Here is a 22,513-nt window from a genome sequence, read left to right as displayed (position 1 = left end):
ATTATATTAATACCATATTTAACTAATAAGATATTTGTGAATATTGTATAACACAAAAGTTAAAGTCCTAAAGTTTAAAGGTTCTAATCTTCCCATTATATTTATAAAACAAAAACAAAACAAAAAATTATTTTAAAAGGATAAAATAAATAACATTTGAAGTAGAATTATACACATACACATGTTAAAACAACATCTTTCATAATTTGATTAAAATAATATTTAGACAAAAGAGAGAACTGGGACTAGACATTGGCTGAAATTGGAAACAGACCTTTCTTCCCACATCGGCAGAAACAACTCAACATAGAAGGAGTTTTCACTATAAACTATTCCGCTGCTTGCCATTTTAAATTATGCAGCCGCGCTCTGTGTACAAAGCGAACTATTCTTTCGCCTTTTACTAAAGAATACCGTGTACACGCAGCAAATAGTGGCATACACCTATTTTTGGAGGGTTTGTCTGAAAAAGATAGCCCCATAAATTTTAGTTCAAATATAATTTTATTTTATTTAAATTATATTTTGTTACCTTCTTTATTTTATTTATTAATACCTTCTTTCAACAAATACCTTAAGGTAGCCCCACAAATATTAGTGTTCTAACTTTTTGATCTCTTCTATATATTCATTCATTAATATCCATTATAAAAGTTATAACACTACTCACCCCAATTTTTTCAAAATAAAATTGATTAAAAATTGAAAATGTGTGTAGAAATAAGAAGGATCTAGAATAGCTAAGATTATCATCCTCAGAAACATTAGGAAAGTTCTGTTGTGATGTATACGAGACCACATGTGAAGGATATTGATACAATAATTTTCATCTTGCAATTTCTTAAACTTATAACCAGCTTCCATGCTTAAAAAAACAAAATATATATTGTTTAGGGAAAGTGATCAAATTTGAATCAATTTCAAGCTATCTAGAGAAGGATTCACCTCCAAACTTGAAAATGACACAAACATTCAGATATGTAAAGATCATTCCTTCATTCTGGATCATCATATGTATGCTTAGAAACTATTCTAAGTAATGATCTTAGTCTCACAGTTGATTTATCCAACCACAATGAATTCCAATTTCATTATCAGCCCATCACCAAATCAAATAAAAGTCATTTGTTTCTCTTCTTTTTTATCTCTTCAATTATAATTTATTTGGATTCGGAATTCCACCATTATATCAGCCCCACCTTATTGTTCTTGGAAAATCTTCAGCAAAATCAAGTTAATTTCCTTCTTTAAATCACAAATTTCATCTTATACACTTGTATCAGTATATCTGGAAAGATAGGAATGACGGCTCTTGTCAAATGTTCAAGTTGCATCACCGATTATTTCCCTTATCTTTTTATTTGGGAAGATTTTTAGCCTGTTCATTTATTTTGCAAATAGATTCAGTCATCTATTAATGTAAAAATAATAATAACAATTTAATATACGATTAATTAGTAACTAGAATTGTTAATTAGTTTGGATAGTTGTTTATTAATTATAAACGTTAATTTGTTTTGAAACTCCTATAGAAATTAGATTCTTAATTGTTTGGATAAACTTGATTAAATATTGCATTGTCAATTTTATATTCTTACTAAAAATTTTAACAATAACATGTTCAAAAGAGTAAATTAAAGTGCTAACTAACTTGATTTATTTGTTAATTTGAGAGTAGATGTCAAATTAATATTGATTTATAACCCACCATGGAAATTTAATTATCAAACATCTTTAAATTATCAGAAGTCTTGGATTCGATTTTGACTAAGAACGACTTAAATTAAAATGATTAGCCACTAAAGAAAATAGCATTATTTTTTTTAATAAATAAAAGAATGAGATTCAAAATAATTTACAAAAGAAAAAATAAATTAGCTATGGTTTAAATATTTGTGAAGAAACTTATCTATCGTGAAGTGAATATTATAAAATACTAGCATTTAGCCCGTGCATTTGCACGAGTAATAATATAAAAATCGTAAAATAAAATTACGGATAACATTTTTTGACATTTTTTTAACCTTTATAAGTTTATGGGTGAATCAACCCATAATCCAACTCCATTACTCAACATCATTATAGATTAGTTAGTTAAAAAGTTGAACTTATATTAATATTAAAACGTCCCGCGTTTATCAAATTTGGTGTTGAATTTAAAATATAAAGTCTTTGTAGCCTAGTTGGTTAAAGAGTTGTACTCGTTTTGTTAGGTTGCAAGTTCGAAACATACCTCTAGCATTTTTAATTTTATTTTTAACCGTTTTAAATTTAAAAACGGGTCAACCCACAATCCGACCCAAGTATCCAAATTAACCACAGCTCTCGACCCGGCAATCCGGACACTTTAAAAATTAAGCATCATTATATATATATAGATTAGAAAGAAAGAGAGAGAGGGGAGAACAGTCTCTGAAGTTAATATAGATTTGTCCCACATCGTCCCGAAATAACTATCATTTGACCGCCTTCTACAATAAATATTTTAGCTGCTCTCAAATTTAATCATGCAGTCGCGCTCTTTACACAAAGCGAACTATTCTTTCGCCTTTTACTAAAGAATACCGTGTGTACGCAGCAATTAAGTGGCATACACTTATTTTTGGAGGGCCTATCTGAAAAAGGTAGCCCCATAAATTTTAGTTTCCAATATTTAAAATTATATTCAATTTTATATTATCAATAGCATGACAGATGCTTTTAGGAGGAAAATCTTATTATTTCAGAACTAGCAAAGATATTCAACTGATATTTGTTGGTCTAAAAGTTTCTTAACAAAGTTACCTTTAGGTGCTCTTTTTTTATTTTCTTATTAAATGATGAAATTGCAGTCCATTTTCAAATATACAATATTTATAAATATGAATACAAAGAAAGTATTGACAGAAATTAGTGATGAAAAGATGTATAAATAAGATCTCAATACTCCACTTGTATAATTCAAACAAATCATAGTAGGTTTTCTTTATAGCATTCCATATTTCTTTCAATACTGATTTTTCATATGAGCAGGTTTTTTCATCTAATCATCCTTCAATACTATGTACTGATTTAAGAATACTATGTCAAAATCTAGTACTAGTAAGTTGTCCAAATTTCCTTATAGTCAGGTTCTTTCTGCCGACTTTCTCCATCTTCATATTTCTACACCAAAAAGATGTTTTAGTTGTTGAAGTCTGCTTATTAATCCATCAGCATGAGTGATGATGATGATGCATTTGGTGAGAAACAAGGTGATATGAAGAAGTCTGATTCAAATTACAGAAACAATAGTTGAAATGCGACTATGAAGAAGTTCTTGACTCGAAACTCAACGTGGAGTATCCAAGAATGTGTCATAGGTTTGAGTAAGAATAGACTGTCCATTTCAGCTGGTAACATATGAATTTTTTGGAGTCTGCTATAAAATTTCTCAAGAAGATTTGTCCGGTGATCCAACCAGAAGTGATGGATTCATTGCGTTTGTTGAAGACCTCTCATCTAGGATTTTATTTACCTAGTGTAAAAGATTGCCTGTTATCGGAGTGAAATGAACTGGAGTTGCATTCTTCGAAGAAGTCAAATGCTTGTTGCTCAGGGCATTAATTGATCATCAATCAGGGAAATTGTGGAGAAGAACTTTTGACAAGCCAAATGATAAAGACTATATTGAGATACTGCAGTTTTTAGTGACTCTCAGCATTCATTTTTCTCTATTCATAACATTTTCAAACTGGCAACACATGTTGCCTAATTGCTAGGTCGTGGGTTAGCCCATATGCCACGGGTCGTACTTGGGAATCGTTATAGTTGAGGATGAAAGTGAAATCAAGTCATTGCCCATGACTGTTTATGTTGTTACTGGCGATGAAGATGGAGAAAGGAATGGACCTCCAATTGTTTGTATAGAAGATGCTTCAAGGAATTATGTTGAGTTTTCGAAAAGAAATGCTTGGGTTGCTACAATTTTGGAGTCTTTATGAGTTCAAAATTCGACGAAAAAATGAAGTTCACGTATTTGTGGGTGTGAAAACGGTTTTGTCGGATCAAAATAATAAAAATAAGTTTATTAATTATACCATAGTTGTGAAACTCCTGTATAAAGAAATTATTTAAATAAATTTTCAGTTTTCATATTTTTTTCAAAAAGTTAACAATTAATTAAAACTATTAATGTTCAAATAATACGTTCTTATATTTTAAATTCTGTAAATAGGATATATATACCAATCACAAACAAAGAAATAAGATTACTTTAGTCTCAAAAATAGATTTCCCACATCGGACAGAACATATCTCCCTAAATCCGACTTCTACTATAAATATGTCCGCTGTTTCTTTAGATAGATTCAAGCAGCCAAGCTCTGTGCACAAAGCGAACTATTCTTTCGCCTTTTACTAAAGAATACCGTGTGCACGTAGCAATTCATTGGCATACTCTTATTTTTGGAGGGTCTATCTGAAAAAGGTAGCCCCTACAATAATTAGTTTTTAATATTTTTTATTCAATTATTTATCTGTAGCTTATGATACTAGTTTTTCATTTAAACCATGTAAATTTAAATATTGATCATGTAATGTAATCTTTTAAATAAATCATTTAGTTTTCATGATTAAAACAATCTTATATATTGTATAAGAACACAATTCGAAGCCCTGATTTTTTTTTTCTTTCTAAATACTAAATCCACTCCTAGACAAAATGTGTATTCATGCCAAATATAAATTCTAGCCATCAATTAACCATTGAGCTTCTTCAATAATAGGTGTAACTTTGTTCTTTATTTCATAAGGCTGTGACATCTATTGTTGCTACTGATGACAATGGAGAAATATTCTCCTAGACAAAATCTTGGTTTGAAAAGCTGCTGGTTCTTATGATTCGGCTGATGCACATGCTTATAACTTCATTATCGTTAGTGACTCCCTTAATCTGGTTGCTCAGATGCTTTATTTCTTTGGAAGCAAAATCTATTTTGGAGTCTTTTCATTCTTTGATCTCTCCTCTTCATCTTTTTTTTAGGAAGTTTGTTTACCCTGTCCATTATTTGTGTAAATGGATTTAGACATACATTTAGATGAATAAATTAAAGTGATAATTAGCTTTATTTATTCATTTATTTAAGAGTGGATACCGACCCATTATTGATTTTTCAACTAGTAATTTTAGTTCCAGAAATTTCCCTGTTAAACTCAAGAAAGGTATACAAAAGAGAAAATAAATTAGCTACAGTTTGAAGAGAAAATAAATAGACGGCACAAGTGGATACAGCCGAGAAGACTTTGAATCAGAATTGGACTATAAATTAAATATTGAAGAGAGAGATAGAGGAGAGCAGTACTCTGAACCGAAGATATAATTAGAATTTGTCCCACATCGGCAGAAATAACTCATTATAGAAGGACTTTTCACTATAAAGTATTCTGTTGTTTCTTGTTCAAAGTATGCAGCCGCGCTCTGTGCACAAAGCGAACTATTCTTTCGCCTTTTACTAAAGAATACCGTGTGCACGCAGCAAATAGTGGCATACACTTATTTTTGGAGGGCTGTCTGAAAAAGATAGCCCCATAAATTTTAGTTCAAATATTTTTTCATTATGATGAAATTTATAAAATCTTCGTGTTGATTGTATGTTATTTTTATTCAAATTATTTTTGTTTTTTTATTTATTAATACTTTGTTTCAACAAATTTTTATAAGGATTAATTATTTATAAAATAATGAGCTATAATAATAATAATTTATAATTGAGTGTATTAATAATATGCTATAGTGTTAAAAAATAAAAGACAACAAAAATAATTTACTAGATTTGACAAATAATATAAAGAATTGTTATTGTATTGTATTGATATTTTATAAAATGATGATTCAAATAATTATATTTTACTGTTACACTGTCTTATTTTACATTATGTATATATAACCATGTTAATTAATTAAAGCTTAATTCAACTAATATCTTAATTAGCATAGGGGAAAGTCAGTATTTTGATATAATATCGATAACGTTCAACATTTTGGTTTTATAATTAAATGAACATTAAATTTTGATTAAATAATAAAATAAATCTAATTAAGGTTATACAGAAAAAATATATATTTTTAGAGTTAAGTTTATTTTACTCAGATTGATTATTGATAACTTGGTTTTGCATAAAAATAAAATAAAATCATAATAACAATGTGTATCTAATTATTGAAATCATTTATATATATTTAATTTATAAATATTATTTTGTTATTTTGATATACAATGATATTTTGAAAATTCCATAACTTTGTTATTTCACTGTAAGATATTTTAAATATAACTAAAAATATCAATAATCTTTCTATTTTTATCTGATAAATCAAAATTAAAATTTCTTAATTATAATACCCAATAATAATTATCAAAAAGACAATAAATTATTATCAACATGTCCAATTATAAATACCTATATTCGTTTATACAGATTTAATTAAAAAAAAAAAACAAAATCAATCATTAGTCATAACCGCGGCAAATACAAACCCTAATTATACAAATAATAACAGTAACAATAACTGGTCACGTGACACAAGCAACGATAGTCACGTGTTTCTCTATTGCAAAAATCCCTGTCTATTCAAGGATAAGAAAGATATTTCACAGTCCCCTGAAGAAATCCAAAAAAAAAAAATCTTCTTTTTACGAAAAACTCACACTATACACTATCATCTCTATCTCTTACTCCGGCGCTTCCATCTGACCACAAGATTATTAGGGTTCCGGCTATCTCCCTCCGGCGACGGCGCTTTTATCATCTGTAACAAGAACATGTTGAAGTTTTCCCGTGTCAATTTATAAAAGGTACATCAGCATTCAGTATTCAAATGGCTACTTTCACTGCGTTTTCTATCTGTCCATACAACTTTTCACATACAAATCTTCAACAACGCCGCATTTCCAACTGCCTTGCTGCTCCTTCATCGATAGGTATTTACTTAATTCACTGGTTAGGTTTCATTAACGAGAGTTTTTTTTAACTATGATTTGACGTTGAATTTAGGTGTACATGGTTCTAATGTAACTCGTAGAAGATCAAGAAAAATGGAAGGTGCTAGTAAAAGTATGGAAGATTCTGTTCAACGTAAGATGGAACAGTTTTATGAAGGTATTGATGGACCGCCTATTCGTGTTCTTCCAATTGGTGGATTGGGTGAGATTGGGATGAACTGTATGTTAGTTGGAAATTATGATAGATATATCTTGATAGATGCCGGTGTCATGTTTCCAGAGTAAGTTTAATTTGTTGGTTTGTCATAACCTAGTTCTAGATTTCTTTTAATATGATTTGTATTTTCAGCTTTGAGGATCTTGGTGTTCAGAAAATTGTTCCTGATACTACTTTTATTAAGAAATGGTCTCATAAAATTGAGGCTGTTATTATTACTCATGGTCATGAAGATCATATTGGTGCCTTGCCTTGGGTAATTCTTCATCTTCCCTTTTCTATTATTTTGCTTTTCATGAGGTGGTTCTTCTTCATTGATGTTAGTTCACATAGTAATTTTGAGGATTTATTTGTTCAATAATGATTAATATAAAGTGTTGTTTGATCAGGTTATCCCGGCTCTAGACCCTCGTACACCGATCTTTGCCTCATCCTTTACAATGGAGGTAAGACAATAAGGTTGTGCTATTAAATATTATGAACAAAATAGTTTTGAAATATATTCCATTTCTTGTTAACCGTCTATATTATATTGGACCTCTTTAGTGTGTTGACAGTTGTGGATCCAACCGGATTATAGTTTTTAATTTTGCTGCAAACGGAAAAATATATTAATAATTGAAATAGGGTTTCAAGCATGAATACAAGCATTAGGGATATATAGAATAGGAAGCCTGTGTTGGTTTGACAAAAAACTGTTTTTTTTTTGTTTTCGATTCTCGTTCTTGTAAGCTGATTATACTCTTTTTGTACAGCTAATTAAGAAGCGTTTGAAGGAGTACGGATTTTTTGTTCCATCTAGGCTTAAAGTATTTAAAACTAAAAAGAAATTCACTGCTGGACCATTTGAGATAGAGCCTATCAGGGTCACCCATTCTATACCTGATTGTTCTGGATTGGTTCTTCGATGTGCTGATGGAACTATTCTTCACACTGGAGACTGGAAGGTATTCTAGTTGATTATCCATGAATCTTATCTCTAGTTTAGTAATCTTTGGTAATCTTGGTTTCTACAGATTGATGAATCACCACCGGACGGGCAAGAATTTGATCGGTTAGCTCTAGAGGAACTTTCAAAGGAGGGAGTAACACTGGTAAGTCTGCTTATGTGGTTTGCACTTTGAATTTAAAATCGAAAGCTTTCATTTTGTTTTTGGTGAGGCTCCATTTGGAAACACTGAATCTGTCCTGTCTAAATTTAGTTTTCAGACGTTTCTGTATTTGGAAACGGATCCGTATATAGAAACAAAAACAATAAGAGCTTGTTTAATCTTGGACTTTTATTTATTTTGCAAAAGAAAAGCGGATTATGGGTAAAAAATATTGTTTGATCTAGTTTTAAAAAAAAAGTTTATTTGGGTTCTTTTACTTAGCTTTAATGATGTATAATAAATAGACTTATAAAAGAAAAAAAAGGAAGAAGGGTATTTTGATTTGAATGAAGAGTTGATAATTGATGAGATGGTGGTTTATTTGGATTAAATCCATCAAACAAGCCCTAAGTTTTTCCAAATAGGGCCTTTATGTTATCTTTTGTTTCAATCTGCTTGTAGAAAATTATAATAAATTGTTGATGGTAGAATTTCTGCTGTGGTTGAACATGCTTAATTTCCTAACTCCGACCTGATTAGTTAGTTGCTTTATTAGATGATGAGTGACTCGACAAACATATTATCGCCTGGAAGGACATTTAGTGAGAAAGTTGTAGCAGACTCTTTATTGAAGCATATTTCATCTGCTAAAGGAAGGGTTATTACCACTCAATTTGCTTCAAATATTCATCGTCTTGGGAGTGTGAAAGCAGCAGCAGATTTAGCAGGCAGAAAGATGGTATGCTTGATTTTCTTTCCTTCAACATCTTCTTCATTTGCTTTGCGACCACTTAAGAAGTTTTGTAAATCAGATGATAAATCTTTTTAATTGTCATAGGCATTTGTCGGTATGTCCTTAAGAACTTATCTGGAGGCTGCATGGAAAGACGGGAAGGCACCAATTGATCCATCAACTCTGGTATGTTTTCCAATGGTCATATATTAGTAGTATAGGGGTAGTATGGTAACTTAACGAGTAAGTTAGTAGTTTATAAATAGTAAGAGTATGTATTATTTGGAGTAATGAATAGAATAGTATTGAATTTGGTTTATTTCTTCTAAAGAGTAAGGCCATTCTTGTCTCACCTACAGTTCTAATTCAAATCCTAGATTCTCAGAACATTATCAACCAATATAAATCAAAATGTTCTTGTTGGGTATCAGGTTAAAGTGGAAGATATTGATGCATATGCCCCTAAAGATTTGCTTATTGTTACCACGGGCTCTCAAGTAAGTGGAACTAGATCTCTTAGAAAAAAAGGAAAAAAAGTGGAACTAGATCATTTTCTATGTCATACATAAGTAATATCTTGGTCTTTACACGATCCTGTTTGCTATTGTGTCAGGCAGAACCGCGTGCTGCCCTAAATCTTGCATCTTTTGGAGGTAGTCATTCACTCAAATTGACAAAGGAAGACATAATTTTATACTCTGCAAAGGTATGAAGCAGATATTATGATTGTTCAGGACTTTTCCTTCAAATGTTCTTTTGCTTCTTTCTCCCCAAATGATCCACCAAAGGACAGTCGGGATCATCTTCCAATCCTTTTTAATTTTGGTTGTTTTTGCACAACCGATTATATCTCACACATACCTAGAAATAGTACAAAAAAGTAGCATGTGATGGACTGTTTCATCATATTGTTAACCCAAACAATATCTGCTCGCCATTGCAAATCCCTTACGTTTGATCCTATCATAACATCTCTAATTTTCTAAATGCTTTACATCTAAAATCTTTTAGGTAATTCCTGGCAATGAATCTCGGGTGATGAAAATGTTTAATCGCATATCAGAGATTGGATCAACAATCGTTATGGGAAAAAATGAACAGTTGCATACATCGGGTCATGCACACCGTGACGAATTGGTATAGTTCCTTCTGTTAATTGTTATAGTTCTTGCTTTTCTTTTACCCTTTGTTAATCAGTGTTGCATTTTAGTAATTAATCAAATTTATTCAGCATGGTAGATTTAAATTGCAAATACTAATTTGTTAAATAATTAATAAGATTTCATTCAACTCCCTATTGTTAATCAGTGTTGCATTTTGATTTATTTTCTATATTCAAACAAATTTCATGTAAACTTGTGAAGGAGGAGGTACTGAGAATTGTCAAGCCACAACATTTCCTTCCTATTCATGGCGAGCTTTTGTTCCTAAAAGAGCACGAATTGCTTGGTAGAAGTACAGGAGTTCGACACACTACAGTAAGTTGTCATTTATGTCTGTATTTGCTATTAGTGTCATCTGGTTTGTCAGTGTGTTGATTTTTCATTCTGTTGCATTTTTATGTTAGGAATTAAGCTCATTTTGCTTATTCAACTTGATGCAGACTTTTTGATCAACTCCAATAGTATCTTGATATGCATTTTAGAAAGAAAAATGTACATTTTAGCCAATCATTGAGATTAAGGAGCTAAAGAAATTGTGTAGGGATGTTTTAACAACTTAACGAATTAAGTTAATCAATAGCCTATGACGAGAAGTAATTTGAGCTATTTATAAAAGTACATGAAGCAAAACAAGCCCGGCACAAGTGTTAATGTGCAAAATATGGAACAAGAAGTAAACTTGAGCATGTCTAATTGGGTTCCCTCAACTTTTTTTATCTGATTAGTCATCATATTGCATCAGGTTATAAAAAATGGAGAGATGCTCGGTGTTTCACATTTGAGAAACCGAAGGGTTTTGTCTAACGGCTTTGTTTCACTGGGGAAGGAGAATTTGCAGGTTAGGGATACTGGCTTTTCTCCTCTCCCTCCCTGCTCTCTCATCTATTTGATTGCATTCTTATAACTTTTTGAGCGTTAACAGTTCCTTTAACCTGCAGCTTATGTATAGTGACGGTGACAAGGCGTTTGGAACGTCTGCAGATCTTCGCCTTGACGAGAGACAAAGAATTGCTTCAGATGGTATTGTTGTGGTCAGGTTGGTCTATGGAATATCACAATTATGTACAGGATTTCATAACATAACTTATCAAATCTAAGAGATGAACTGATTATTTGAATTAGGTTCATTTGATAACTCAAATATTTAGCTCAAATTAAGCTAAATTTGGTAAGCTATTACTGATTTACTCGGTAATCAATTACAATTCGGTAATGAAGTACGAGTGTTCAAAAGACATCTTTAACCAACAAATTAATCAAATTATGTCATTATAAAGGTACAATAATAGTCTTTAAGTAAGATTAGTTCCACATTTTACAAAATTAACTTACCTACCGATTAATTAAAATTTAGATATTTTCATTGGTTTATTCATTATTTATTTTTCACGGACTTAGTATTAGTCACTCAATTTACAGTTTTATCAGATGACATCCTTAGTATCTATAGAATTTCAAATTTGTTTATGCTGCAGCATGGAGATTTTACGCCCGCAAGAGTCAGCTGATTCGACAGAGAGAACTTTAAGAGGAAAAATAAGAATAACCACCCGCTGCATGTGGCTCGATAAAGGGAAACTTATGGCCGCACTTCATAAAGCCGCCCATGCTGCTCTGTCGGGTTGTCCAGTCGGTTGTCCTTTAGCTCACATGGAGAAAACAGTTTCAGAAGTACTGAGAAAAATGGTTAGGAAGTACAGTAGCAAAAGGCCTGAAGTCATTACAATTGCCACTGAAAATCCAGCAGCTGTTTATGCTGAGGATCTCAATGCTAGGCTAATGGGTAAGTCAGATGTCGGTTATGAAATACCTACGATGAGAAAAGTGGTGGATGGGCAATATAAACAGAGATTTCCATCTAGGGTGGAAATTGAAGAAAGTAAAGTTGAAGCAAATTTGATTGATAACCGAGGGGAAGAAGACCTGGAAGGTCAGTTCTTACTGTATTTATTTATTTTATTATTAAAAATGTCATCGGATGAACTTCTCAACGTCAATCTATATAAAAAAAGACAAGAAAGAACGGATGAACAACCATAAGATTAAGGCCTTGTATGAGTCTAGAGTTATTTGGAATAACCAGTGGTTATTCCAAATAACCATTTGATGTAGGTTATTAGAGAAAACAAACATTAGAGATGTAAGTATAGCTTATCTCTACTTGTTTAATGCAGTTGTTGGTAATATAGCTGGTGAAAGACTTGAATCTGTTGAAGATGCTTCTACATCAGGCTCAGAGTTACCGGAAAGTTCATTAGATTCAGAGTCGTCATCATCGTCAGATGATTTCTGGAAGGGGTACGTAAAATCTTCTCAAGCTGATGATTCTGTAGACAAAGACAAATTCAAAGGAAATGGTTCGATCGGGGATGAGATACATTTGGACAAAGTTGTTAAGATAGATTCATCAGAGAAGGTTGAAGAATCAGTTGAAACAGAAAATCCTAGTTTAAAAGATCTCCCAAATCCCGACAACAACAAGAAGGCAGTAAAAAGGAACAAGTGGAAAGCGGACGAGGTGAAAAAGTTAATAAGCATGCGAGGCGAACTCAACAGTAAATTCCAAGTAGTGAAAGGGAGAATGGCTCTATGGGAAGAGATATCTTCCAAATTTCTTGCAGACTATGAGATTATCAGAAGTCCTGGACAATGCAAATCTTTGTGGACATCTCTTGTTCAGAAATACGAGGTTGGTTTGTCTGTTTGTTGATATGAACATGTTTTTTCTTTGTTACCCGTTTTTTTATCAATGTGCGTGTCTGAATTAATGTAGGAAGTCAAGAATGATCAGAAAGGCGAGACAAGCTGGCCTTATTTCCACGACGTGGACACCATTTTATCGGAGTATGGAGAGACGGTTACAAAATGATAAACTTCCCTTGGCTGTAGAAGAGCACAGTTGGTTGGTTGTATGAAGAAAAAGAAAAAAAAGGTTTCACTTTCAAATTCTTCAGTTTTTATTTAGTGTAAGGATTAGCAAAATTCATTAAATTAGCCCTGCACATGTATGACAATTTTGATCTGATTAATATTCCATATTATTTATTTATATTGTTTTAATACTACATTTCAAAGTTAAGTCATCAAGTGCAATTTCAACAAAACAATTATAATGTCTTATCAAATAGGAACAATATATTTTTTCGAATACACATTAAATCGAGGTTTGTTTATTGGCTTCATAAAATTAAAAAAAAATCAATCTGCATTTAGATGAAGAAAATGCTTTGCTACGACTTGATTTAACTTGACCTGACCTTAAAGTGTAAGAGAATGCAACAATGAGGGAAATCCAAATTTGAGTTCATAGAAAAATAAGAGTAGTCTCAAAATTTCAACGATTTAGAGAATATTAATTAGACTAATTTTAAATAAACTTTTACGATTTAAAATGTGTGATAATAAGATTTTACGATTATATACAATTTATATTAAAACTATATATTTATAAATTAATTATAATTTTTTTATAATATCATTTACTTATTATTAATTTTTATTTAATTTTATATTTAAATTATAATATCATTTATTTATTATTAATTTTTAATTAATTTTATATTTAAATATATATATTTTTAAAAATTATTAAAGTATAAAATACTTAATTATATATAAAATTAATAATAATATATAACTAATTTTTTTAAAACAATTTTACGAGTTTAAAATTGAGTAACAATTTTAAATAATTTTAAATAACTCCCGATTTTCAACAAATGTACTAATAAATTTTTGTAAGGCAAACATTTTGTGACAGGATAGAATTCACATATAAAGCAAACTATAAATGTTTGGGAATAACATTCAAAAACAATATTATTACGTCGCACAATAATTCCATACTCGATGTAAATATCAAATGTTCGATACAAGAACTTTAAAGTCATAAGCTACAAAATTTCTACACTTCCTATGTAAGAGTACCACATAATAATTGTGTCTACATAAGCAATTACAAAGAAATGAATAAAAGGGTCGTATCACAATGAAAGATATATATATTATTATATACTTATAAAACCGTCTTTTTTAGGAGCGATGAAATGTTTCTCGAAAAATAAAAACAGGATTTCCAATGGAAACAAAATACATATTTGGTAACACCCTATGTTCTGTATCTAGATCCAGATGAGAAATCGTCAATAAATTTCTGAATCTGTACAAAACTAAATTCAGTTTTCAAATTTGACAGAAAGCGCGTTTCCAAATGAAGGATTAGTATTAGAAACTTATCACGTTTTGTCGGTTTTGAGGAGCTACACAATGCCATAAGTCTCTATAAGCTGGAATATTTTCGGCTTTAACCCCAAGAGTGGCAAGATTACGACCATATTCCTGTTACAACAACACATTCCCCATTATAACAAGAGACTAATAATAAAGACGAAAGTAAAAATAAAAATACAATTTGAAACTAGGGTTTATTCCCGGAATTGAATTTGAGACCTCAGTCTTCAAGTACAAACCTTTTCTTACCGTTCATTTTTTTTTTGAAAATCAGAGTTTACCCACAGTTTAATCAGGGCGTAAGAATCGAACTTAGGCAAGAAACTTTGTCATTGTGAATATTTGAAGTTCAGAATATTTTTTGAAAATGATGAAGTCTCCATCCCACAACTTTGAGGTCATAAGCCTCTCAAAAACAAATAAAGAAAAGGTGTACCTGAATGTCGAGAAATAGCTGCATGCACATTTTATCGGTATCGGACACATTACTGTCGGATACATCGGAGCTTGCTCCAGCACGTCTTTGTGCACCTTTACGTATTCTTTGGAGGGAAGACTCGGTTTTCCTCGCCTTACAAAAGAAAGAACATTATTATGTACATTGTTAAAAATAATAATCATGATAAAAGGAAAATAAATAAATGCACAGTACAATTAGTTACTCACCACACTGACGAGATCGGATGCTAGCTCATGATACTGATCTGTAATCTTTAAAGCAGCATTTTGTACTACTTCATTCTTGTCTTCAGAAGTAAAATATGGAGTAGCATTCTGACCATCCAGAAAGTTCTGTAATGCATATTAATCATATATCAGCTAATCATATACCGATTTAGACTTTATTCACGTCTTAAGATAAAAATAACTCACTACCAATTAGAAACATATGTTAAAAACAAACCTACGGGTAAGGATTCGAATCCCATACCTCCCCCTTGAAAATTAAAACAAATCATTTGCTTAATCGTCTACATACCTTTAGTGGTCGTAGTACACCTGAAACATAAGGGGAATGCCTAACAGGAAGGGGTTTATTAGTCATCCTGTATGTTGCAGTTATTCCTTTCAATTGTCTCAAATCCTGAAAAACAAAACAGTGAATAAAAAATTAGTTAAACTATAAATATGAAGTTCCTGCAATCCAAATATTTGAGGTTTTATTTGATCAATAAAACTAAAAAAAAACTTACTTCGACAGACATGTCAACTAGACTCAGTGTTATTGCATCAATCACCGACGGTATAAGATCCTTCAAGGATTTTCCACCTTGTAAGATGCTGTTTCTTACAATTTCAATTACTTCACTGGAACATGAATTAAGTAACTTAAGTATGTGCTCCAGGAAATCACCATAAACCTCTTTTGCCAAAGATCTCAAATCATGTATAATCTGCACCAGAAACTCAATACACTCATGATAAGCACAATACATGCACCGATGACCAAAATAAAAAAATGGGGAAAAAATGTTAATTCTAGACATAAACGCCTTGTGGAGCTAATAATTTGCATTTGTTGGAAATTGGTTATTTTGAAACTTTAGTAAGTTCTGGTGGAGCTTAAGTTAAGATGTTTAATGATTGATAAAGAAACATGTCGACAATGCAAGGCAATCCAACAATCAACCTCTGTCCCTGTATAAGTGGAACACAGGTTTTGTTAAAACAGGTAGACCTAATAAAGGATATGCACATGATTTGATACACTATTTGTATCATTAATAGCCACATTTGCGACAACCATAGTACAAACTACACTTATATATGCAGCAACAGCTACATACACTATTCCCTAGGAAATTATAGGAAAGGCGAGGCATAAATAGAATCTAAGTATGCACTTCTACTTACAAGACCTACAAGAAAAAAAAAAAGTATTGCCTAGGAACACTTTTTATTTCTCTTTCTGGGAGTTCACATACTTAGTTCGGTATATATTCAATTTTTGTTTCTGTATTTCGATTTGGATTCAGATCCAGATACATTAACATATTAAAAAAGTGTTTCCAAAATATCTACTCATGACAACTTGCCCTCAAAAGGGAGGGAGATGACATGCATCAACAAAATCCAAGCCAATGGGGAGTAAAAAAACAAGAAAAAGAAAAAAGGGTAAACACTAAATCAAACAGGCCAAAGATATAGGACATACCAGTACATAATCATCTTGGGAAGCAGAAATAGCCCGTTCAGATCCAGGATTAGAGGCTGCATTACCAGCTCTTCGTACAGCCAACCCAGCTGATAACCAACTGGAATACCTACAAACATATCACAGTCATGAATCTGGATCTTCTACAAGTTTGGATAGCTGAAAACATTGAAATTTAAAAGTTTGTCTCACCTCGAAAGGAGTTGCAAAGACAATCGAAGAAATTTATCAGAGCAAGAAAGAATAAGAACGTCTTCTCTCCAGCAGGATCTTAGGCAGCTCAAAAGAGTGGCACTTTGTTTTAATGTTAAAGCATTGTGGTTTTCTTTATCAGATTGTGGATTCTGAACCGGGACAAGACCAGTATCTGCAAGTACAGACTCCAAAGATCCAGCAATTTCCTGGAATCTGGGACAAGATAAATGCATTAGTGGATAACACTTTTTCATTTTGATCATTGCATCAGTACCTGTTTTTAATGTTTCCATTTTTATAATTGTTTTGTTTTTAAGATGTAGCTCCAAGAGAATAGGTTACCTCAATGAGAAGTAGACCCCAACTTTCCATTGCTTCATGAAATCCACATAAACAGCCTCACCTCTAAATTTTGCAACTGCAGATCTGGACGTACAATGGCCTAGCATAATAATTGGATGTTAAATCAAAGACGATCAACACATATGCATAAAAAAGTGTGATCCTCTATTAGAAAAAAAAAATATATCTCCAAGTACCTTCCAAATGAGCCAAGAAATTGAGGCTGGCCTTGTAATTTTTCAAGAACTCGGCAGGTCTTCCAGGAGAAAAAGCTCCTGGTTTTGCCTTTGATATAGCTGATAGAACCTCCTTAAGGATTGAATTGGCCAAGAAGCTAAACACATGTAAACCCGAGTTTTCTGCATTACACATCAAAAGCCTTGTATATTAGATAAATGAAAGAAAACCATGCAAAAATCGTTGGTCAGTTAGTTTTAGAATACATTACATTTAACACACATGGAAAAAAAGTTAGGTATACTGATAATTCAAGCATGTCAATCTAAAAATAGAAGCCTGACAAAATGATGGAAAGGATCTGGAAAGATCAATGTAACTTAAAAAAGGTAAACGTATATGGCTCAAAGTGCAGAAACACAAATTCTCCATTAAGGCTGAGAAAGACTGCCAGTTTGTTAAGTTCTAAGTTTATCAAGATGCAAATTAATTTCCATGTACTCACATTCAGAGCACCTAGACCTGGAAAAATAAGAATGGAACTGCAAGTAACATTAGAAAACATAATTAAGGTAAGAAGACTCTCAAATGGGGCTGGCTATTAAGAAAGACAACAACAAGTTTAATACTGGTTATCCTAAATTGATAAAAACTAAAAATCAGACCCATCCACTTGAAATGCATTGACAAAACAGGCCACATCTTTATGATTTGATAGGAATTTGCAATAATAGACGGCCCTTTCATGGCTCACTCCAGATTCAGAAACTGGAAAATATGGTGCACCAAGCACAAAGGAAGATAATGATTGAAGTGTTTTAATTAGTTGTATACATGAAAGCCCAACATGTCAATAGATAGGCCCAACAGTAATTAGTATTAATTGTCTCCCTGCAACCCTTAAATCATATATGTTTCATATCAAATAAGCTTGAATGGTAGCAGTGTTGAGGAAAAAGCACATAAGTCAAAGGGTAGCTAATGATCTCCCTGAGTGCAACCCTTAATCAACCATAGTTAACATAGCTCAAATGCAAAAATTGCAATGTAAAACTAAATGATAAGAAATGAACCAACAAAGAACTTCATGAGATCAAAGGTCTAACTGCATCTCAGGATCCATCTAACCTAATTCTAAGTTGTTAAGGAATAAGCCCAACCTAATATCAAGGTACCATATCCTTTCAATATTCACAGCAACTTATTCCTATTGTTGGTATAGGTCTTAGTCTTTTGGGACACATAACTTGGAAAGGTAGTTCTCTTACCAGTAGAAGCAATCTCCAGTAAAAATTTACAATCCCTTTCCACACATTGTTTTATTTGTTTATAGTCTTCCTCAAGTTCATCTCCCAGTGACCCTTCAACCATCTCCCCTGAGGTACCATGTGGAATGATTTTCTGAACTAATGGTTCTACAATATTTGAACGGAAAATTTCCTCAGCACTACTGGTATTGTCAATGGCAGCATATGCACGCAGACAATTGTATATAACGTTTGCATCTCTATGTTCCAGCCCATCCACAAAACAGCGACCCAAACTAGCATCAAGTAACAAGCTAACACTTTGTATCCTCTTCTCCATGTTCCCAATGAACGGCAGGTCCTGTACTGCCATATAGCATAAATAAGAAAGGATGAGCCAACAAGCAACTTATAGAAGAATTAGAGAAGAGCAAATGCCCATTTTTCTTTTTGCATGAATCTTATTAGGAGAACATCTCATCAACCTTCTCTTTGCCTAACTTAATCATAACAATGTTTTAAAGCATTACGCCAATATTCAACTCCATCTTCAGATTTAATTGGCGGTAGACATGAAATTTTCAGGAATAACATATTGAATCACTTGCAACACACCCAAAACTTTACTTTCCACTATACGAAATCTATCATAGTAAAGAAAAACCATGTCAACAGAAGATTGGAATAAAATAGATAACAGAGAATCATTTGTTGCATGAAACATACTTGTCTAGAACAAAAAGAAACAAAAAAAAAGTTACCCCAATATATTAAGTCTATACATTTGTTCATTCCCACCTTCTAGAGTAAAACAACATAGTCTATTTGGTATATTTTAAAATATCCAGTGCATATTTAAAGCATATTAGGATCCTTACATCATTAGCATGATGCTTCTAAGCGTTGTTCCATTCATCTATCAAAGAAACATTTTATGGCATAGCTAGTAAATCCAGTACGACAGAGCCCTGTAGTCTATAATATCATAACAGGGGGCTGTGTCTGTTACTATAAGAAGCTCCAAAGGAGAGAAAAGAGAAGCAAAACGAAATTCCTTAAGAATTTGCATTTTCTCAGGCATTGGCACCAATAAATGAATTAACTACTATATGGGATTCATGAAATTATATACCAGTGGAAATGTTATCTACCAGTTCCACTAAGATCCATAGTTTTAAAAAAGTTAAGTTAAATCTGCAGAAGAAGAGATTAGGTTTCTGTTTAATTGACGGAGGGAAGAAAGGGGGAATTATAAGTTTAGCAGGAATGAATCATTGTGTTAGGACCAACACTACATGATAGACTTTTGAACATTTTCTCTCATTTTATGCCAAAAGTTTTGAATCACAGGGTTAACTAAAATGTATGGATCTTAACTCTGATGAAGCATACAGAAAAAAGAGAAGTTCTGAAAGAAGAAGAAATCATATTTTAACTGAGAGCTATGAAATTTTCTGTTCTCTTATGAGTTAGGCTTTTACATTCCATGTTGAAGACTCAATCCTCTAGGAAAGTGATGGAAGGAAGTGTTTTCTGGATCTTTTTGGACTGTTCAATTTAAGAAAAAAAGAGTCTTTCATGGTCTTGAAAAAACCATGTTAAAAATAAGAGCTTATAAAAGCATCTCAGGCAATGCTAGCAGTTTGAAGCTTTTTTCATCAATAAATGTTTCATGGATGACTCAATTTTTAATGGGTTTCAACAGGTTGTCTTTGGGATTGTTTCCCATAAAAGGATTGTGCCCCTTTCCAGGCGATACATTTTCAACTTATACAAAGATAAAAGTGATCCCACCATCGGCATGAAAATGAGCAATATGGTAATAATTTATAGGATAAGCATAAAACTGTATCCAGACGAAAGGAAATTATGGTTAGAAAAGGCAATAGATCAGATAAGTATACTAACAACAAATAGAAGCTTTGAAGCAAGACCTGTGCATGAACAACATTGAACTTCAAACGGTTCATTTCGCTGGCAATTCTCTCCAAAAGCATACTTTGAGTTTCTCTGAGATTTGTGTCGTTGTCTGCATGTTGTAAGGAGATCCCATTGCTTATATTACCTTTTTCCTTTGTAATTACATCTTCACTAGACCAATCAGCAGCCACCAGAGGAAGCTCCTTTATCAGTTTCTCAACCTAAGACAGAAACATTTCTTCATTAGAGCCTGAAATTTTGAGATTATTAGAGAAAGAGAGACTTTCCTCATGTACATAAGAGAATGCAAGTAAAAAATAACAACCAAGAAAACCCATCAAAAAAGGAATACAAAGGCAATCCCTAAGCAAAATAATCTCATTCCTCCTTAAGATCTAGAGTTCATTATTGATCTGACCTCTGCATATGCTTAATTACTTAAATCTCCAAAATGAGCACAAATGAACCCTATAAATATAACCTTTTCTTGATGTAAAACATGACACTTTACCAAGCAAAAAGAAGAACCCAAAACAATCTATTCATTTTCTGTTCCACAGGACACATAAAACACATAAATATACTCAATGAAAGTACCTTTGACACGATATGAAACGTATCGAGCAACAATTCCAACACCTCTCTAGCAGCAGACGCTTCAGCCCGCTGCTGCAGCCCATTCTGAAGCGTAACGAGAGATCCTTCAACTGTTCCTCGGAACACAACGATTTTCTCCCGGATCTCGAACAACGGGGCTCGCATTCTAACAACAGCAGCATCAATGTCGACAAGCTTAGTACTGAGGTTAACAAAGTCGGCATAGTCACGGTTAATGAGCTCGACAAGCTCGTGCTTAAGAGAGGACAAGTGAGACTGAAGCTCCGATCTGAGAGTTTCTAACGGTACGAATGTTCTGAGATCGGCGATATAAGCTTCGGACTCGAAGTCTTTCCGGAGAAAGGAAGATTGTTTGAACCATAGAGGATGAGAGTCGATTGGATCGCCGAAGAAATCGGTGGCTGAACGAGGCGGCGGAGGCGATGACAATGGCAACAACGGTGGTTGATGTTGCAGATCCGCCATGAATGACGGTTCAATTTCGTTCTTCAGAATTGCGAACTTGGATTTCTGGATGGTCAGTTGAGACTCAAACTGCAAAGAGAGATTTCTTAATTGAAGATTAAGCTTTGGCCTTCTTCGAGTTAAAGTCTCCTCTTTTTTCAAGTAGAAGGAAATCAAAAACAATATAAATCACTCCCTTAACTTTACAACATAAACACTATTATAAACTAACTTAATTTTTTTAGTTTTAAAAAAAAAAAAATATGTATCGATGTTAATTACCGATACTATCGGTATATCGAAAATACCGTACCTCAAAATATCGAAAATATAAAATTTTTTAGTATACTAAAAAATAATATAAGGTATGGTATCGATATAAAATTTATTAATACATGAAATGAAATGTATGAGATTTTCAAAGTTTGGTATATCGACATATCCAGAAAATAAATTAAATATATATATGGATGAGAAAAATTACCGATATTACAAGTATATCGAAAATACCGTATCACAATATATCGAAAATATCAAATTTTAAGGTATACCGAAAAAAGTAAGGTATGATACCGATACTGATACCGAAATTATTAGTACGGAAAATATATGAAATTTTTAAAACTTTAGTATATCGAGATATACCGAAATATCGAAATAGTATTTATAAATTAAAATATATAAAAAAATATATATAATACTTATAAGAAAATAAATTAAATAGATTCGATATTAATTTAATTATAAAAATATAATTTTTAAATAATATCAAAATATAATTATACTAAAATATTATTCAATAGATGCAATTTCTACTTCATCGATGAGATTGATTTTTTAAAATTAATATGTTTTTTAAAAATCAAAAGTATAATACAGATACCGTACTGAAATTAAGGTTAGATAAAAGTATGCATTTTTTTATACTGAAATTAAGGTATATCGAAATTAAGGTATACCAAAATCAAGATAAGGTAATGTATGAATTTTTTGTATACCTAAATTTTTAGTAAGGTATG

General features: G+C 32.1%; 2 protein-coding genes and 4 non-coding genes across 6 annotated transcripts; 5 read left to right on the top strand and 1 right to left on the bottom strand.

Annotated features, from left to right (window-relative positions):
- Positions 1–360: 360 nt before the first annotated feature.
- Positions 361–474, top strand: LOC124937123. The gene has a single exon (XR_007099234.1). It is a non-coding gene; the product is annotated as a U5 spliceosomal RNA (small nuclear RNA).
- Positions 475–2,511: 2,037 nt separating this feature from the next.
- Positions 2,512–2,628, top strand: LOC124937128. The gene has a single exon (XR_007099239.1). It is a non-coding gene; the product is annotated as a U5 spliceosomal RNA (small nuclear RNA).
- A 1,706-nt stretch (positions 2,629–4,334) lies between these two features.
- LOC124937127 lies at positions 4,335–4,451 on the top strand. Its single transcript, XR_007099238.1, has one exon. It is a non-coding gene; the product is annotated as a U5 spliceosomal RNA (small nuclear RNA).
- Positions 4,452–5,428: 977 nt separating this feature from the next.
- LOC124937121 lies at positions 5,429–5,545 on the top strand. Its single transcript, XR_007099232.1, has one exon. It is a non-coding gene; the product is annotated as a U5 spliceosomal RNA (small nuclear RNA).
- A 1,079-nt stretch (positions 5,546–6,624) lies between these two features.
- Positions 6,625–13,215, top strand: LOC124933927 (ribonuclease J). Its single transcript, XM_047474371.1, has 17 exons — positions 6,625–6,941; positions 7,015–7,243; positions 7,312–7,435; positions 7,569–7,625; positions 7,935–8,126; positions 8,196–8,273; positions 8,827–9,009; positions 9,109–9,189; positions 9,435–9,500; positions 9,617–9,709; positions 10,015–10,140; positions 10,368–10,481; positions 10,909–11,004; positions 11,105–11,202; positions 11,642–12,096; positions 12,341–12,855; positions 12,940–13,215. Exons 1-17 carry the CDS (start codon positions 6,839–6,841, stop codon positions 13,033–13,035), a joined length of 2,706 nt encoding a protein of 901 aa, XP_047330327.1. The 5' UTR covers positions 6,625–6,838; the 3' UTR covers positions 13,036–13,215.
- Positions 13,216–13,995: 780 nt separating this feature from the next.
- LOC124934221 (conserved oligomeric Golgi complex subunit 2) lies at positions 13,996–21,622 on the bottom strand. Its single transcript, XM_047474720.1, has 12 exons — positions 21,030–21,622; positions 20,447–20,653; positions 18,534–18,873; positions 17,286–17,447; positions 17,089–17,188; positions 16,744–16,959; positions 16,552–16,660; positions 15,590–15,790; positions 15,376–15,480; positions 15,063–15,188; positions 14,833–14,967; positions 13,996–14,504 (listed from the first exon to the last, which is right to left on the bottom strand). The coding sequence occupies exons 1-12, from the start codon at positions 21,513–21,515 to the stop codon at positions 14,391–14,393; spliced, it is 2,301 nt and encodes a 766-aa protein (XP_047330676.1). The 5' UTR covers positions 21,516–21,622; the 3' UTR covers positions 13,996–14,390.
- Between the last annotated feature and the right edge of the window lie 891 nt (positions 21,623–22,513).

This window comes from Impatiens glandulifera, chromosome 4 (genome assembly GCF_907164915.1).
Source record: "Impatiens glandulifera chromosome 4, dImpGla2.1, whole genome shotgun sequence".
In the NCBI taxonomy this organism is placed as follows: Eukaryota; Viridiplantae; Streptophyta; class Magnoliopsida; order Ericales; family Balsaminaceae; genus Impatiens; species Impatiens glandulifera.
Note: the sequence above shows the minus strand (reverse complement) of the source record. Positions and strands in the feature narration are given on the sequence as shown.

Excerpts from the sequence above, each read along its gene's own strand:
- LOC124933927 (XM_047474371.1), top strand. The coding sequence starts at position 6,839 with ATGGCTACTTTCACTGCGTTTTCTATCTGTCCATACAACTTTTCACAT. Across the intron at positions 6,942-7,014 it reads TGCTGCTCCTTCATCGATAG|GTGTACATGGTTCTAATGTA; the intron begins GTATTTACTTAA and ends CGTTGAATTTAG. Across the intron at positions 7,244-7,311 it reads GCCGGTGTCATGTTTCCAGA|CTTTGAGGATCTTGGTGTTC; the intron begins GTAAGTTTAATT and ends TTGTATTTTCAG.
- LOC124934221 (XM_047474720.1), bottom strand. The coding sequence starts at position 21,515 with ATGGCGGATCTGCAACATCAACCACCGTTGTTGCCATTGTCATCGCCT. Across the intron at positions 15,791-16,551 it reads CCCAAGATGATTATGTACTG|ATTATACATGATTTGAGATC; the intron begins GTATGTCCTATA and ends TTTCTGGTGCAG. Across the intron at positions 15,189-15,375 it reads GTGTACTACGACCACTAAAG|AACTTTCTGGATGGTCAGAA; the intron begins GTATGTAGACGA and ends TATGCATTACAG.